General features: G+C 42.5%; 1 protein-coding gene across 3 annotated transcripts in view; it reads right to left on the bottom strand.

The window, feature by feature from the left end:
* The window catches only part of ACSL1 (acyl-CoA synthetase long chain family member 1), an 88,343-nt gene that overhangs the window by 48,690 nt on the left and 21,619 nt on the right, over window positions 1-18,034 (bottom strand). For all 3 annotated transcript variants that reach the window (XM_027837396.1, XM_027837395.1, XM_027837397.1), the window contains one exon: window positions 6,946-7,172. In XM_027837396.1, the coding sequence (XP_027693197.1) occupies window positions 6,946-7,140 (195 nt within the window). In that variant the 5' untranslated portion in view covers window positions 7,141-7,172. The remainder of the gene's footprint in view (window positions 1-6,945; window positions 7,173-18,034) is intronic.

The raw sequence follows: 18,034 nt of genomic DNA, 5'->3' as shown, positions 1-18,034 counted from the left end.
AACACTTAACTAGCTGTGTGACCCTGGGCAAGTCACTTAACCCCAACTGCCTCACCAAAAAAAAAAAAAAAAAATTCCAAGACAGGGGCTCTTAACCTTTCTTTGGGTCCTGGGCCCATTTGGCTGTCTGGTGAAGCCTATGGACCTCTTTTCAGAATCATGCTTTTAACTGCATAATAAAATGCACAGGATTACAAAGGAAATCAAATATACTGAGACAGTTAAAAAACAAGCATTGAGTGTCCATCAAATAGGGCATGATATATGATAAAGTAATGGACAACATATAAAGGATAACAACAACGTATATGAAAAGATCACTAAAAGGAAGTTGCACTTTAAGAAATTTTAAAAAAACAATGAAATCCAAAGAGAATAGATAATTAAAAAAATCTTTATAGCAAACAGCCAGGGGGCTGGCTATCAGAACAGAATATTGTGTACTTTTTAGACAGGGTCATTTACATTGGATGTTTTTGCTTATTTGCTGGGTTTTCGACATAAGGAAGAATTCAATGAGGAGTGGTGTAATGTGTAAACTTACTGATGTTTGGATAAAAGGCATCAATAACATTTTTTTTTTGGCCATGGTTCCATAAAAATAGTGACAACATGGATGACAGAGAGGGGAGAATGAATTAGTCCTTCCTTGCCTTCTGTTTTCATTTCCAAGGACTGGAAAAGACAGAAGGGGACTAAGAAAGCAATAAATGAGATAAGTATGGAGAAATTAAGAGAACAAATTTTGTCCTAATTTTCAAAAAAGGGAAGAGAACAGAGCCTGCAAACCCATAAGGGCAGCAAAATCAACTTTGATTCCTAGAAAAACTCTAGAAATCTTATCAAAATGTTAGTGAACAGTTAGAAAAGAAAACAATGATTACAAAGAGCTAGTATGGCTTCACTGAGAACAATCATTCCCGACTAACCTTATCCCTTTTTTTGATAGGGTTACTTAACTGGTACATAAGGAGAATGCTATAGATATGATTGACAAAGCATAAAGCCTCTCATGCTATTCTTACGGGAAAAAATGGAGAGATATGGCCTAGAAGATAGATCTTGAGAGGCCAGAACATTGGACTGAAATGGAAAAAAAAAAAAGATGAAATTTAATAGGGATACATGTAAAGTCTTACACTTGGCTTCAAAAGATAAACTTTGAAGTACGAGACGGCAAGGGGCAGCTAGGTGGCACAGTGGATAGAGCGCTGGGTCTGGAGTTAGGCAGACTCATCTTCCTGAGTTCAAATCTGGCCTCAGATACTTACTATGTTAATCTAGGCAAGTCACTTAACCCTGTTTGCCTCAGTTTCCTCACCTGTAAAATGAGCTGGAGAAGGAAATGGCAAACTCCTCCAGTATCTCTGCCAAGAAAACCCCAAATGGGGTCTTGCAGAACCAGACATGACTGAAAAGACTGAACAACAAGATGGTATGGCTAGACTGCAGTTTGTCTGAAAAAGACCTGGGAATTTTAAGGAATATAAGCTTAATGTAAGTCAGTAGTGGGAGAGGACAGCCAGGAAGCTAATACCACAATAACCTGTGTGAGTCAGACTAGCCCTAGCAGACTGGGCTCAGCTCGACACCTAGATTTTAGAAGGCTACCAAACACCCAAAGGAGGGCAACGAGGAAGGTGGAGCACCTTAACCTCAGGAGAGACGGCTCCACTTTAAAGGTTTGGGATCCTGACACCAGAGAAAATCAGTGAAAACAGGATAACTGTCTTCAAGTGGCAAAAGGCTGCCCCATGCAAGAAGAATCACTCTTGTTGTCTTTCACCACAGGGGGCAGAAAAGCAGGAGAGCAATGGGCTAAAAGCTGCCAAGAGGAAAGTTTGGGTTTAATGTCAAGAAAAACTTCCTTCTCAGGTTCATCTTCTCTCTGTTTGAGTACTGCCAATATGCATACATACATAGATTTGTACAAATATGTACATACATACATGGCAGAAGACACACACACACACACACATAGCATAGAGAGATCCTGAGAAGGAAGTTTTTCTTGACATTAAGCCTCTTTCACCCAGTACTCTCCTGGTTCTGCCCCCTGGGGCCAAAGAGAACAAGAATATTCCTCTGGCACAGGACGGCCCTTCAAATACTTGAAGGTGTGTGTGTGTGTTATACAAGCAAACATATACACACATACATACACATAAATGTAGGCATACCTTGGAGATATTGTAGATCCAGTTCCAGACCATCACAATAAAGTGAATCACACAAATCTTTCGGTTTTCCAGTTACGTGCAAAAATTATGTTATACCATACTGAAGTCTATTAAGTGTGCAATAGTATTATATCTAAAAACAATGTACATACCTTAATCAAAAATACTTTATTGCTTTAAAAAAAAAAGCTAACCATCATCTAAGCCTTCATCGAGTCATAATCTTTTTGCTGGTGGTGGGTGCTGACGGCTGGGGTGGTTGGGGACACTTCTTAAAATAAGACAACAATGAGGTTTGCTGCACAGATTGACTCTTCCTTTCACTTGAATGCTTAGAGGCCATCGCAGGGTTATTGTTGTGTCATAGGCAATAGGAAGGCTTGAGGAGAGGGAGAAAGACAGGGCAATGGCTGACCGGTGGAGCAGTCAGAACACATACAGCACTTACTGATGAAGTTCTCCATCTTATATGAGCATGATTTGTGGTTTCCCAAAACAACTATAATACTAACACCAAAGATCAATGATCACACATCACCATTAACAATATAATAATCGTCATGAAAAAGTTGGAGATACTGCGAGAATTACCAAAATGTGACAGAGCCACGATGTGAGCAGCTGCTATTAGAAAAATGGCACCAATGGACCTGCTAAAAGCAAGGCTGCCACAAACCTTCATTTTGTAAAAAATGCAATTATCTACGAAGCACAATAAAACCAGGTATGCCTGTATATACCCATGTGTGTATACAGAGGCATAGGTACTTAAATGTATATATGTACCTATCCATACACGTACATGTACGTACACGTGTATGCATAGATCCATGTGTGCATCTTACTTATATGTACAATTATTTCCCTATATTTATAGCTTGTATGTATCTAGACATTTACAGGTTGTTTCCCTCACTAGATGGTGACCTCTTTGGAAGCAGGGATTGTTTTTGCCTCTCTCCCTGCCTACCCAGTGTTTATTAGCATAGAGCCTGGCGCGTAGTAGGCTCTTCATAAATGCTTACTGGTTAACTCTTAACAATGAAAACTGCTGGAAAGTGTATGTGCTGCCTCAGAAGGGGGTGGGTTCCACCTTGTTTGCTGTTTTGAACCATTCCTCACTTAAGCTCCATCCACCTCAGTTTGGATACGTGGCAGCAAAGCATAGCACAGATGACTTCCTCGATGACTGCATCCACTCCCATCTTAACTCCTTTACTGCCCCAGTGACCAGGGAGACTATTCAATGCCAAGATTCCTCCATTTGTGAGAAGGTCACCGAGAGATGCTGTTACATCTTCTCACTGCCAATCAGCAGCCTGAGCCTCTACCTATTCGGGTGGCTGCCCTGATTCCTGGGCTGGCTGCTCACCTGCATTGTTTCTGTCCTTTCTGCCCACCAGGGATTGACCTTGATCTTTCTGTTTCAGACCTATCTTCATCCCTAGAATACCTGACTCCTGCCTGGACCTCCTATTCCTTGTTCTGGTCTTCCTCCACCCCCATCCCCTGGCTTCCTCGGTCTGTGCTCATCCAGATAGCCTTCGGATCTGAATTCTGCCATGTTGGCCATTCCTCTAACTGCGGCATCCTGATGTGCTGAACACCAGGCCCTTGGACCACTGTGGTGGGTTCAGTATTTTTCTTAACCATCTAATACAGCAGAAATCTAATGATTGTGCATTAACATACCATCAAACTGAGGAAATGGATATGAAAGCTCCAATATGCTTTTATGGCTTAAGAATTATTCAACCAACTCTAATAATAATGATAATTACATTAATTCTAATTCAACTAAAACTAAGAAGATGAGAAAATAAGTGACAGGATTAAACTGCCGCCCAGCTGAAGTCTACGTTTTAGTCCTCGATTTGAAGTGCCCAACACCTTTACCGCAAAGCAGGTCTCATCCTCCTGGAGTTTGAGACCTTGGACTGCGCAAGGCTAAAGCTCTGGCTGTAAGTACCTAAGTCCTTTTTGGGAATGTTCCTCCCTTCAGACTCCCCCTACCCAAATTTTGGGTAGCCAGTGTCTTAAAATAATGTGACCATGCAAAATGAGAAAGTTAACGTGACTGCTACCAGACCAGACTGACAAAAGTTATGGAATGTTGTTACTTTGTTCCCATTTGTTTGAAAATGAGATACAAATAAGCAACATTTTGGGTCATGAACTTGCTCCCCCACAGCAGGGGCCTCAGAGGCACTGAATTAATCCTTGATGAAATCGACTGAATTATTCCAAGTTTTTGTTAATTTCTCCCCCCCCCCCCCCACATATACCAGTTTTCCACATATCCACCCAAAACTTACAAAAATACATTAAGAAGAGCTCTGATAATGTTCAAGTAGCTTTGTGTTCACCTAAGGCCAAAAATCACAACCCACCATTATCTGCGGGTGTCTTTGTACTGCCAGTCCCTAGCATTGCACGTAGTGGATAGAGCTCTCGCCTTGGAGTCAAGAGGACCTCAGTTCAAATCCGGCCTCAGACACTTGATACTTACTAACTATGTGGCCTTGGGCAAGATACTTAACCCCAATTGCCTAGCCAAAAAAAAAAAAAGAACCTGATTGATTCAGGTAGTAAGACAAGGGAAGAGATTTTCAACTTTTTTTTTTCCCCATCATGGGCCACCTTAACAGTCTGGGGAAGCCCTTGTACTCCTTTTCAGAATCATATTTTCAAATGCATAAAATATAATACATTAGATTACAAAGAACATTGATTAGACTGGGATACAGCTACCAAAATAGTTTTCTAAACACATACTCACAGACCCCAGGTTAAGAACCACCATCCTAAACAGAATGCATTTATAGCAATTTTTCATGGAGGCATTTGCTAGCCACACCATTCACTACATCTGCAACAAAAGTCCTACCACTTTTGCAGTAATTTGCAAATGATTCAGTGAGATTAAAGTTGTTCTGTATTCCTTCCCCCTCAAAAGCCTATCCCTTTCACCTTCTTTGTATGGGTCAGAATAAGTTGCTCTTTATAGATTTTTAAAGTTTCACTTTAACAATCAAGAGTTTCTTTCTATTTTTTCTTTCTATTCTACTATGTTATGGGAATGCTTGTTTTATTTCTTAAGTTCTGAATAAAGTAAATTTTTTAAAAAGAGTTGAGTTCTATATGGCTATCATACTCAGCCCAGGATTTTATTAGTTCCCACACTGGTCTTTTGCTTAGCTTGAGGGACACTGAGGCTGAACATTAACAGCTTTTCTCCTCCACAGTGGCTCCGTCCTTCTATCATTTGTACAAGGGGTTTTACAATCCTAGCAACTCTTGTTTGATCTTGACCCATGTGGACATGGAAGGGAAGACAGGTGGGATGCAGAATCCAGACCTAAAGCCCAAGTACAACAATCAGAGCTGATTTCCTCCCTTCTTTCCTCCCAATGTTTGGGCAGCGTGGAAAGCAGGAAGCCAATATGTATAATAGACAGAGATCTGGCATTAGAATCAGAAACACCTTAAAGCATATTATTGACTGTGGTACCCTGGGAAAGGGACCCTGCAGACAGGGGAGCCAGAAAAGGACAGAACCAAGGTCCCCAGTTTGATGAAAGGGTAGTTTCCATGGCAAGGACAGAGGATCAGTATTTCTGAGCATCCGCAACATGATAAAAATCCTGCTTAAGATAGATGTGCCTGCAACATAACAGTATCTACTTCTGTTGCAGTGAGAACCCAGGTAGGATGCTCCCCTGGCAGACTCTGTTTTATCCCAGAATCCCACTGAAGGGGGGAAAGGGCTCCTAGGTGACAGGGAAGGCCAAGAGAAGCATGCCATACAGCAGAAAAAGAGTGGGTTTTAGAGTAAAAGGGCTTGGGTTCAAGTACTGGTACCCTTTGTACCTTTATTAGAAAGCTAGGTGGTGCAGCAGATAAAACATGGGGTCTGAAGTCAAGAAGAGCTGAGTTCAAATCTAGCCTCAGACACTTACTAGGTGTGTGACCCCTGGGCAAGTCACTTAACATCCCTAAGGTTCAGTTCCCTGTACTGTAAAATGGGGATTACAGCACCACCTACCTCCCAGGGTTACTGTGAGGATCAAATCAGAACATCTTTCCAAAGTGCCCATCACATAGTAGGGACAGTACAAATCCTTATCCCTTTGCCCTTTCCTTAGAGATGCTTCTTCCCTTCGTGATTCCTTCTATCATCTGTAAGTGACAGACCAGACAGAAGATGGGAGGTCCCTGCCACCTCGGAATCTCTGACCCTAGCAAGGTTTCCCAAGTCCTGTAGACCGGACCTGTCCCAGGACAGCCACAGACTTCAAGATATAGAGAAGCAGAGATATAGAAACACAGAGATAGAGATAGATGGGAACAGATATATAGATAAATACAGAAAAAGAGACAGATATAAAGAGGCAGAAACAGATATGAAGAGATACAGATATATAAAAATACAGATAGAGATGAATAGACAATAGAGATAAATGTAGAGGCATGTAGAAATGGAGCTAGAGAGCTAGCTACATAAAGAAATGTATTCACAGATAAAGATAAATAGAGACAGAGGTATATGGATAAAGATAGGTAGAAATAGAGATACATAGACAGTGATAGAGATAAACAGACAGATCTATAGAGACAGATAGATGTTACATATAGAGATTTGCCTCCATTCCGGCCCCTGCTATCAGGGGATGATGGCTTATGCCTCAACCTTCACTAGATGAGGAACCTGAGATGGACATGTAGGTGACAGATGACAGCAGCCTAACCCTGACCCAGAACTCACCTCCACTTCCACCGATTGCATGGAGAGGTCACACGGTGGTTTCAGAGCCTTGGGTCTCGTAGCATACCAGAAAGTCGTGAGAGCAGCAAAAGCTCCGAAGCCCATTAGCGTGTTTGTTGGGAGAGTGCGCATATATTGTCGGAAGTCCCCAAGCTCTGGCACTCGAAAGTATTGAAATAACTCATGTGCCTGCATTGTCCCGTTGTGGCTGTCCCTTAGGCCAGGTTCTGCGGGGAAAGAAGGAACAAATTCAATATTTCACAAGGTGATACCATCTGTGAGCCCCAGTCTCCATTTATAAGGTTGGACTGGACCAAGGGGCCTTTAGGCCCCTTCCAGCTATAAAGTCACAGACCAAAATATAATCAATGACAGGCCCACCAGTCATTGTGATTGCTTCAAATCCTATAATTGAAATGTTTTCTAAATAGACTACAATTTTCCTACCAGAAGTTAAAAGTACTTTCTTAAGTCTTAAGCCAAATTAAGAAATAATTTTGATCAATTTCTTTCCTCTTGAAAAATTCCTTTTAAGAGCATTAAGGAGATCTTGTACTTAGTAGTGAACAGTTCTTACTCCATGTTCAAACAAGTGGTCTATCTTTGAATCCTGACTTAGATACCAATAACTATTAGCTGCATGGCCTTAGATAAGTCACTTGATTCCCTCAGCCTCTGTTTCCTCATCTGCAAAAAGTGGATGATAATATTTCCTACTTCACTGGGACATGGTAAGATAAGCATGTTAAATACTTTGCAAACCTTAAAGCATTATGTTAGCTGCTATTACTGTTATTCTCACTAATCTCTGTTCACGCAACATGAAATAGACTCAATGGTCAATACTGATATCTGTGAGGGACTGTCTGATGTTGGCAGCTACAAGGTTGGGCGCTGTGGCAAGAGTAGGGTAAGATCTGGGTATTTTGGAAGTCGAGGCAGGGGCTGTGGTAGGCAGGGTCGTGGTGAACTGGGATGGGCTGGATACGGAGAAGCCCTGAGGCAGTAGGCAGTGCTATGTGAGATAAGCTGGGTGCAAGGAAGTAGCCGGAACTTGAGCTCCTGAGGCAAGGGGCGGTGCCACGTGGGAGTGGGATGGCAGAGGACTGAGTTCCCTTTGCTTAGTCCCCTCCCTATATGCAACGTCATCCCCAGACGCCTCTTGTGACCTTCCTGACTTCCTGGGTCTCTTTGTGCAGCACTGACCCAGACCCCTCCTCCCAGTGTCTGAGTCTGACTTCCTAGGTCATGTACTCTTGTCTATGCGCCAATCCCAGATGCCTCCTCCCTGTATCAGGTCCTAGCCTCCTACGTCACTCCCTCCCCCTTGGTGTGCTAAACTCAGACAGCCCCTTCTGGTATCAGACCCTACAATCATTGGCTAGTAAGCAGGCTGGGGAGGAGGGGCTAGGTAGGTATTTAGGAACATGCGTGGTCAGATCACGCGCTCTCTCTCCTGGCTCCTGCCCTGTTGCTCTGGCCTTGCTGCTTGGGCTTGCTATGATGGCTTGCTGTGATGGCCTCTGAATAAAGCTCTGGTGTTGGCGCCTCCCGATGGCTCGTCTCTATGTGTTTATCTGGCTGAGGACCGAAGACTCGGGAGTAAGTGTGACTCTGGTAGTGTGCTCCTTATAGGAGGAGCGGGTACCGGCGTGCGGCCGGCAGGAGGTCGGCCGGCGGCCAGTACAGATATCAGTATAGCCAAATAACAGCCATAGAGAAACTTCAACTCACCAGTTTGCCTCTACTCTTTGTCACATTCTTATAAAGCTGCCCAAATGGCAAAATGAAGGGATCTGAATTTCACACACTCTCATGTAAGCTTAAACAAGCCTGTCTTCTATTTCCTTCCTTTCTTTTTTTGGGGGGGGGTGTCTAGGCAATGGGGTTAAGTGACTTGTCCAGGGTCACATAGTAAGTGTCAAGTGTCTAAGGCCAAATTTGAACTCAGTTCCCCCTAACTCCAAGACTGGTGCTGTCTCCACTGCGCCACCTAGCTGCCCCTTCTATTTCCTTTGTATTCAAGATGTTTAGGCAGAAGCCCTTCAGTGGATGGGCAAATAACAGTGAAATGTAAAAAACACAACAGTCCAACCAGACAGCATCCCCTGTTCTCATTCCTGTCTTAACTATTTCTATATTTAACCTGAAACTCTGCTCCTCCCACCAAACTCTGCTGCTACATCTGCCATGAATCATTCTTTGGTTCTACCAAGTGGAAAACTTTCAAAATTTCCTTGTAGCACTTTATCGGCACCTTTCTTGACTCTTAATTATGAGGCAGAATATGATGTTTGTGTCCATGTCTTCTCTTCCTGAAGGTCTGATCACCTCTCTGATGAGGTCTAGAGCTTACGGGTCCTGGAATCCCAAAATCACAGCACCCGGGTCCTGCCCGAAAGAATTCAACCCAAGCCCTCTTTCAGCCAAAAACAAGATTTATTGAAGATTCGCCATATTAGCCAGACTCTTAAGGAATCTGAGCATCTGTGGGCTATTGGCTAGATTGTGAAAATCTGAGCAGTGGCTAGATTTTGGGAATCCCAGCCTCTTAATGGAGACAAAATGGACCTTATATACAGAAAGACTATGGGAGGGATCGAGGAGTGGCCAGTTAATAGAACTCCAGGGGTGGCCAAGGGAGAATGTAGCCTAGATAGGATTAAGGGTGGGAAATGGTTGGATTGGGGGGGCTGCGCCATGCCTGCACCCCCCGCCCCAGACGCCACAGGGAAGTAAGGCAACGAAGGGCCAGGCTAGGTTAAGGGTAACAGAGATCGGATATAGCCACAAAGAAAGGCCAGTTGATGGGATCATAGCCTCAGGGGAACACCAGAGATTAGGCCACGTGGGAAAACACAGGCTTTTTCCTTTTTGGCGTCCAGCTCCCAACCTCATCATTCCCCCCTCAAACAAATGGAATCCAAATTCTTTTGGGGTAAGGGGCAAAGGTCTTGGCTTCTGAAACTGCTTCCCGCTGGCAAGGGACTGGAACTGAGCACAGCCTGCATCCAGGGAATGATGGGGGGGATGACATTGGCTGGTACCCACTGTTCCCTATCAACTGTAGGTGAATGGCCTGTAGCCTGGAAGACACAAATCTGACAGAAAAGACTGCAAGGTCCAGATATAAAAGGGACTAGATTTAGGGCCCAAATATAGAATAAAACATCTTTAGCTCTATTTGGATTCAGATAATCTAGTTTTCCAACCATGCAGTATTAAATCCACCTCATAGCCAGACTCAGGAATAGCCAGGTGGGTAACATTCCTTTTCAAAGGAACGTAATGGGGAAACTGAGCCAGGAGGATCCCATCTGAAATTGCCCTCTCATCTTTTTCCCCAATAGTGCCTTCCTACAAGTATCACACTCTCTCTGAGTAGCCTGTGGCATTATTATGATGGTGGATTATTTATTATCGATGGATTATTATGATCCATCAGACAACTCAAAATAAATCCCAACAGCTTTTATCCCAAACAACAAGTTTCACTAATTACAGCACAGGAAAAACTTTTCCAGGATTTACATCACAAACTTAACTTTGTCCTTGTGTAAAAAGCCAATCATTAGAGATTATTTCTATATACTTTCAAATTCTCAGCAAGACAAAACCCAAACACACTTTTTGGCAACTTTACACATTAAAACAATAACCAACAATAGCCAAATTATTTTAGCAGTAACTAAATTATGAAAAGTTGCTTGACATAATTTTCTGATGCCAAATAATTAGCTCAACTGTCTTTCACACTTCTGGGGAACATGGGAAGGCACAGAGGGAAAAGGGAGATAGGCTTAATTACAGCAGACTGGCTCCCCAAATCCACCATCAGGTGAATCAGGTAGAAGCTGGGGAGGCGGTGTTAATAGAGGATGGGAAGAGGGGGTGCTCTAGCACTGGGGGCCATAAGCGGGTCATCCAAAAAGTCTAGTTGATCCCCATTCCCCATTTGTGGGCTGGCTCTAGCTATGAGCATCCTACAATCTTTTCTGAGAATGGGGTCCCAAAAAAGTTCGACCAAAGTTATTATGTAGGAAATTTCTACCCATTTTCCTTCTCTGCTACAATATCGTTTTAACTCTGAGAGCGTATTTTGCTGTAATGTCCCAAAAATGGGCCACGCCTTGTAATTTCCTAGGTGATACTAAGGCCAAACAGTGTTGCAAAGGAACACCAGCTTTGTCTTTTAGTTCTTTAGAGAAACTAAATTTTTCCCAATTTCATAAAAGACAGCCTAAAAGCGAATATTCAGGAATTGAAGAGGATTGACCCTTTGCAGGTATGGAGGCTGGAAGTCCCTTCCTCCTTAAAGGAGGATTTAGGAATAAGCCTCTGGAAATAAACCAAAAAACCAAAAGCCCAAAGAAGTACATTAAGTTTTCCCAAGTCCCCAGCACTGAGAGAATTGAGAGGATTGGGTCCATGCTTCTGGATAGGTAGTAGCTGTCTGACCTAAAGGAACATGAGACGTCAAGCCCGAAAAGCACTTCCAAGCCAAGCCTTCCTAGTTGTTTGGAAATCCACCCATTACAGGGAAAAAAAAAAAAAAAAAAAAAAAAAAAAAAAAGGATTAGGGGAAGAGGGGAGGCTTGTACTTTCCAGTCCCAGCTGGTGAAGAGCTTGGTATTAGGCAGTTTTTCCCGGTGCAGGGAACCATATGATAAGGTCTAGAGGTCAGGGGTCCTGGAATCCCAAAATCACAACACCCGGGTCCTGTCCGAAAGAATTCGACCTAAGCCTTCTTTCAGCCAAAAACAAGGTTTATTGAAGATTCACCATATTAGCCAGACTCTTAAGGAATCTGAGCATCTGTGGGCTATTGGTTAGATTGTGAAAATCTGAGTAGTGGCTAGATTATAAGAATCAGAGCAGTGGTTAGATTTTAGGAATCCCAGCCTCTTAGTGGAGACAAGATGGACCTTACATACAGAAAGACTATGGGAGGGATCTAGGAGTGGCCAAGTAGTCTATGAGGTAATAGAACTCCAGGAGTGGCCAAGGGAGAATGGAGCCAAGATAGGATTAAGGGTGGGAAATGACTGCCCCCCCAGCTCCCCACACTCACAGGGAGGTAAGAGATGGAGGACCAGGCTAGGTTAAGGGTAACAGGGATTGGACAAAGCCACAAAGAAAGGCCAGTTGATAGGATTATAGCCTCAGGGAAACGCCAGAGATTAGGCCATGTGGGAAAGTCCAGGGTTTTTCCTTTTTGGGGTCTGGCCCCCAACCTCATCACCTCCCTCCCACCTGCTTCTCAAAAAGAAAAAAAAAAAGAGTCCTCTGTGTGACATCTCACTCCCTTCACAGCCTGGCCCCTTTCTACTCTTCCAGCCTTCTGGCACTCTACTCCCCTCCTTGAACTCAGGAATTCATCCACCCTGGCCTACTCAGTTCCATACACACTCTATTTCTCACCTCCCTATGCCTTTGCACAGGCTGTCCTCCACGCTTGGAATGCCTGTCACCTTTCAAACTCTCTGGTTACCTTCAAGACTTAGTTCTATCACTGCCCTCTTTCTACAGGAAGCTTTTCCTCATCCCCTGGCTGCCAGGGTCTTCTTGCCCCAAATTATCATGTACATCTTTATACGTGTGCATGATTAGATTATGAGCTACCTGAGGGCATTTACTGTTTCACCTTGGTTTTTGGAGCCATAGCACTTAGTACCTGGCACACAATAAGCACAGCATAAATACCTGTTGATTAATTATTTCATTTTTGTATCCCTATTACCTAGCACTGGGGCCTAGTAAGGAGAGAAAATAAGTTCCTCACAAATGGTTAGATGGAGTTGAAATGAATAAAGAGACTAGAAAATAAGTTAGGCAAACTGTCAACACTTGCCTTCTTTTTTTTTTTTTGTTTTGCCTGATCTTAGATGGCATCTATCAAGTGCCCAGGGAACTGCTGGGGCCTACTACTTTTCATCAACAAGTTAAGCATTTAATATGCCACTGCTGAGTACAGAAGGGCCCCGCAACATTATGCTAATCTGATTGAGATGTCAAGATACACACAGGTGGCAGATTAGCAAACAAGCCAATTTACTATAAAGTACTAAGCTGTAAAATACAAACAATTAGAAAACACCAGAGCATATAACAAGGTGCTAATTGCATAGGGTTCACAATCAGAATGTTTGTAATTTAGAGAATTCCTGATGGGGCTATGTCCCAAAGTTTCAGTCTACTGTACACAAAATTAATGTGTCTGTTAGTTTTGCTGAATTGCTTCCCCTCCTACACCATTTGTGATGGGAAAGGGATATATTTGGAAATGAAGGGGCTATTAAAAGCCATCAACAAAAATAAAAATAAGCACATAACTTGCAACTCAAAAGTTCTTCCCTAGTTCCTGACACCTCTCTTCCCCAAGTCTGGCTGTGTTTTCTTTGACTGATGAAAAGCAGAACACTTTAGAGTTCGGATGTTTTAGCAGTAGATAGTTTTCTTTAACAGTCAAGTCACAAGATAACTTTCTAAACTTGGAAAGAAAGTTATTGGCTTGACCCTGTTTAAACCTAAATTTCCAAAGTCATTTTCCCCCCAAATAGTATTTGGTTGCTGGAAGTAAATCCAAAACCTACTGATATCAAATTACAGTGTTTATTAGGCTCACTCATTCCTGGTTAGTAGAAAGCTCATATCATCAAAAAGTCCCAGTATCTTTTAACCCCTTTTTTGTTACAGTAAACACAGTAAAAGGTAAATAAGTAAGCTTTCCATGACAAACAAGGCACAGGTAAGCAAATATTCTTTCATTAAACCTCTTAAGAGACCACCCTACTTGAACAGCCCCCAGTCGCTGGCCAGGGAGAGAACCGGGGGCAAGTAAGAACAGAAGGATGGATGGAGGTGAAGAGTGCTGATGTCAGCTCGGCTGGCACTTTCCTGAACCTCCAAGGTCTCTCAGGGCATTAGTCACATGCAGAACCTCTAGCAGCTGCCCACTAGGGTAAAGGTAACTAGCAGGCAAAACCCATATTAGACTTCTCAGAGGGAGGAGAGAATCAGCCAACGGCAGAAAGCAGAAATCACCCCACTGCCCCACCCACAAAGAGTGAGAGATACTGGTAACAGAGTTTTCCTTTTGCTCAGCCTTCTTTAAAAAAAAAAAAAAATGACAACGGGCATTTAGAAAGAAAAACAATAATGATGGTAGGGCATTTAAAAAGAAAAAAGATGACAGTAAGCTGCCTTCCTTAGAAGCAATGTAAAATGTACTTAACCATGATAAACATGCTGCCAAAACTCTGTCGACTCAACTTTTTTTTTTTTTTTAATACCAAGGAGAAGGAATTTTTGAATTACTTCTAAAGAATCAACATCTATTCCCCATTCATTTCATCCTCCTTTATTACCTTTACCATATAAGGAGCAAGAAATGCAAGTTTAATATCTGGCATCAGAGGACCTGGGTACGAATCTTACAAATGATGCTTAGATTGTGTGTTTCTTTAATTGTAACAAATGATGCTTAGATTGTGTGTTTCTTTAATTGTAAAACAAGGCCCTTGTACTGGATTGCTCCTAAGGTTTCTTCCAGTACTAAATCTAGAACTCCAGGAGCACTGCATGGGGCAATTAGGAGACCCCTCTAGACCTTGCTCTCCCACTAACCGGGATCAAAGAGTTTAAACCTGACCATCTCTAAAAGGGGCTTTTCTTCCAGCTCAAACATTCCATGTTCCTACACTATTCTGACCCCTCCCAACTACCCGGGTAACATTCCTTTGGAAGCACTAAAGGCTTGAATAGACTAGCAGATCACTCCCTCCCTACCCCAAAACCAAAAAAAATAAAAATAAAAACCAAGAACTAAACAGAAGGTCTGTTGCGTGAGCATAGACATAAACACACACACCAGTTACAAAAAGTGATTACTAAAACTAAAAGCACACTATGTCTTGCATGAATATAGGTTATTCAACCAAATCACAAACTCAGAACAAAGCTGCATAATTATTTCCTACATTCCTCCTGAAATGAACAGTCATGAGCTAAGTTAATCAGACACCACAAATTTCTATTTTAAGCCTTTGGGGTAACAAGAGTAACCCAACACTGGAGCACAGCATATCAGAAAGGCGAACACATCCTTTATAATGCCTAATGCCTCTTTAAAACTTCAGAATACTCAAGAAAACAAGCGCTCATACCTACATTTCCTACCACAAACTCCCTGATCTGTATCACCAGTTTTACCAGCTCAGTTTCCAGCTTTAGTCTGTGATAATGTCAATTTGCACCAGTTACTTTAACTCACACCTATTCACTGCCAAAGTGAAGGTCACAGACAAATTCCACAGGACAAATATTTATTTAAGGCTGATGGCAATAGTTTCTTATCTATTTAAAGAGTACCATCATACATTTAAAAGAAATAAAAGAGCTTTTCATATAGTTCAAGGAAAACAAACAACTAAGAAACCAACAAATAAGGAAAAGAAACTTGGCGATTTTACCGATTGTAGGGAGCTAATGTTCAGCTGTCTGGGAGTGGTTTAAATTCAATCCAACACCAGAGTTCCCAGGCTTACAGAGCGCTGCTAGACAGACAGACAGACAGACAGACAGATAGACAGACAGACAGACACACACACACACACACACACACACACACACAAAAGATCCTTGGACGACCTCTAAATAGGCAGGAGGTGAATGTGCAGGACTATCTTCTTAAGGCTTCATTACAAAGATTCCCAAGCTGGGTCAAGGCTATCTCTTAACTGTTTATTATCAGAACCCAGAGCATCTGCTTTGATTACCAGTCCAAAGACATTTCAATCCAAACACTTTATTCAGGGAAGACTGACTTCTAGACTACAAGCCTCTCAGTTTAGAACTCAGGCACATAAATCACTGGATGTTTACTAAGAATATAACTCAATCAGCTTAAGGACTTATTCTTGTGCTCTGAGGATGCAAGGTGGCTGACAGTTTCTCCTTCCCACACCTACTCTCCCCCCCCCCCCCAGGCCCCCAAGTGTGTTCGTTCAGTTTATTTTTTCCCTTTGGATTCCTTATTCCTTCCTATCCAAAAATGACAGAATGCAATGATGGGCTGGGGCATTCATCATAAAAACAGAATAAAGCAGTAATGTGCATGGACAATACTAGATTTACTGAATTACTTGTAGTCAGTTTCCTAATTTGTAAAAAAAAGAAAAAATTGTGAATAAGTATTATTTGTGTAGTGCTTTTGATGGGGTATGGGCCCAAAGTGAGACCTCTGTCCCAGTTTGGGCCCCATTTGTCTATGGGCCCTAGAAAACCCTTGGAATGTCCTTGAATTCTCCCACTTGATCAAGGAGATCTCTGGCATTCCCCTGAAGCCATAATTCCATCAATTGGTCTTTCATTTTGGCTACACCCAATCCCCCAATTCTTTATCCTTGACCTCATCTAGCCCTCCATTGTCTTATGGCCCCAGGCCACTTCTCACCCTTAATTCTATCTAGGTTCCATTTCCCGGGAATTCTATCATCTCATAGACTACTTGGCCACTCCTAGTGGTGGCCTACTACTTGGCCACTCCCACAGTCTTTCTGTATATAAGGCCCACCTTGTCTCCATTAAGATGCTCAGATTTTCACAATCTAGCCAATACCCCACAGATGCTCAGATTCCTTAAGAGTCTGGCTAATATGACGAATCTTCAATAAACCTTGTTTTTGGCTGAAAGAAGGCTTGGGTCGAATTCTTTCAGGCAGGACCCGGGTGTTGTAATTTTGAGATTCCAGCACCCCTAACTTCTAGACCTCATCACTTTACATTTGTGAAATGCTTTACTTGAATTATCTCATTTCAGTCACATGCCAACCCTGTGAGGAAGGTACCTGTGATGCTACAGGTTTTGCCAAGAGGAAACTAAGGTTTGGCAGCTGGGTGGCATGGTGGGTAAAGCACAGGGCCTGGGATCAGGAAGACCTGAGTTCAAATTCAGCCTCAGACAGGCCAAATAGCTATATGGCTCTGCACAAGTCACTTAAATGGATATTATAATAGGGCGGTTGCAAGATCAAATGAGATAATATTTATAAAGCACTTAGCACAGTGGCTGGCATATAGCAGATGCTTTATACATGCTGATTCCCTTTCCTATTCCTCGACAAGGTGAAGGGACTTGCTCAATGAGGTTACACAATGAAAAAAGATGGGTAGATAGATCATTTATTACATGTCAGGCACTGTGCGAAAACCTTGGAAATACAAACATGAGCAAAAGAGACCTTCCCTGCCCTCAAGGAGCTTACATTCTAATGAGGGAAGAGGAGGCAGAAAAGTCCAGAAAGTCAAGAGTGAAGATCCTAGAGAAATGAGTGGGATGGCCTGGTATATTATAAAGCTAATGATTTATTCCCTAAAAATTTCTAGAGTCCTTCCAAACTCTGGAATTCTACTTCTATGAAAACACTGCTCCCTCAATAAAACTACTCACAGTTTAACTCTGCTGTACAATGGGTATTAGTCCCTGCTCCCTGAGACCAGAGGCAAAGGGAACTTACAAGATACAAAACTTCAGAAAAGTTTACTGGATTCTTCCTCCATGGGGGAAAAAATGGGGGGGGGGATGAGAGCAGAAGAGTTCAAAGGTCACAAACTAGAAAGGGATAGTGGATAAAGAAGGGCAGCTAGGTAGTGCAGTGGATAGAGATTTCTTCCCAACTTCAAATCTGGCCTAAGATACTTACCAGCTGTGTGGCCCTGGGCAAGTCACTTAGCCCTGTGTGCTTCAGTTTCCTCATCTGTATAATGAGCTGGAGAAGGAAATGGCAAACCACTCCAGTATCTTTGCCAAGAAAACTCCAAATGGGGTCACAGAGAGTCAGATACAACTGAACAAAGACTCAACAACAAGTAGATAGCATGTTTCAGAGGAAGACTTGGGTTCAGGTCCAGCCTCTAATATACACTGGCTCTGCAACCCTGAGCAAATTACTTAATCTCTTAGTGCCCTAGGCACCTCTCTAATAGTATAGATTTCAGAGAAAGTATTTAACTCATATCTAGCTTGGAAATAAATGTAGCACTCCACGGAACAAAGATGTACTTTAGGTTCACTTCAATAGAAATGCAT

Source organism: Vombatus ursinus, unplaced genomic scaffold (assembly GCF_900497805.2).
Source record: "Vombatus ursinus unplaced genomic scaffold, bare-nosed wombat genome assembly UNPS02014821.1, whole genome shotgun sequence".
NCBI lineage: Eukaryota > Metazoa > Chordata > Mammalia > Diprotodontia > Vombatidae > Vombatus > Vombatus ursinus.
Note: the sequence above shows the minus strand (reverse complement) of the source record. Positions and strands in the feature narration are given on the sequence as shown.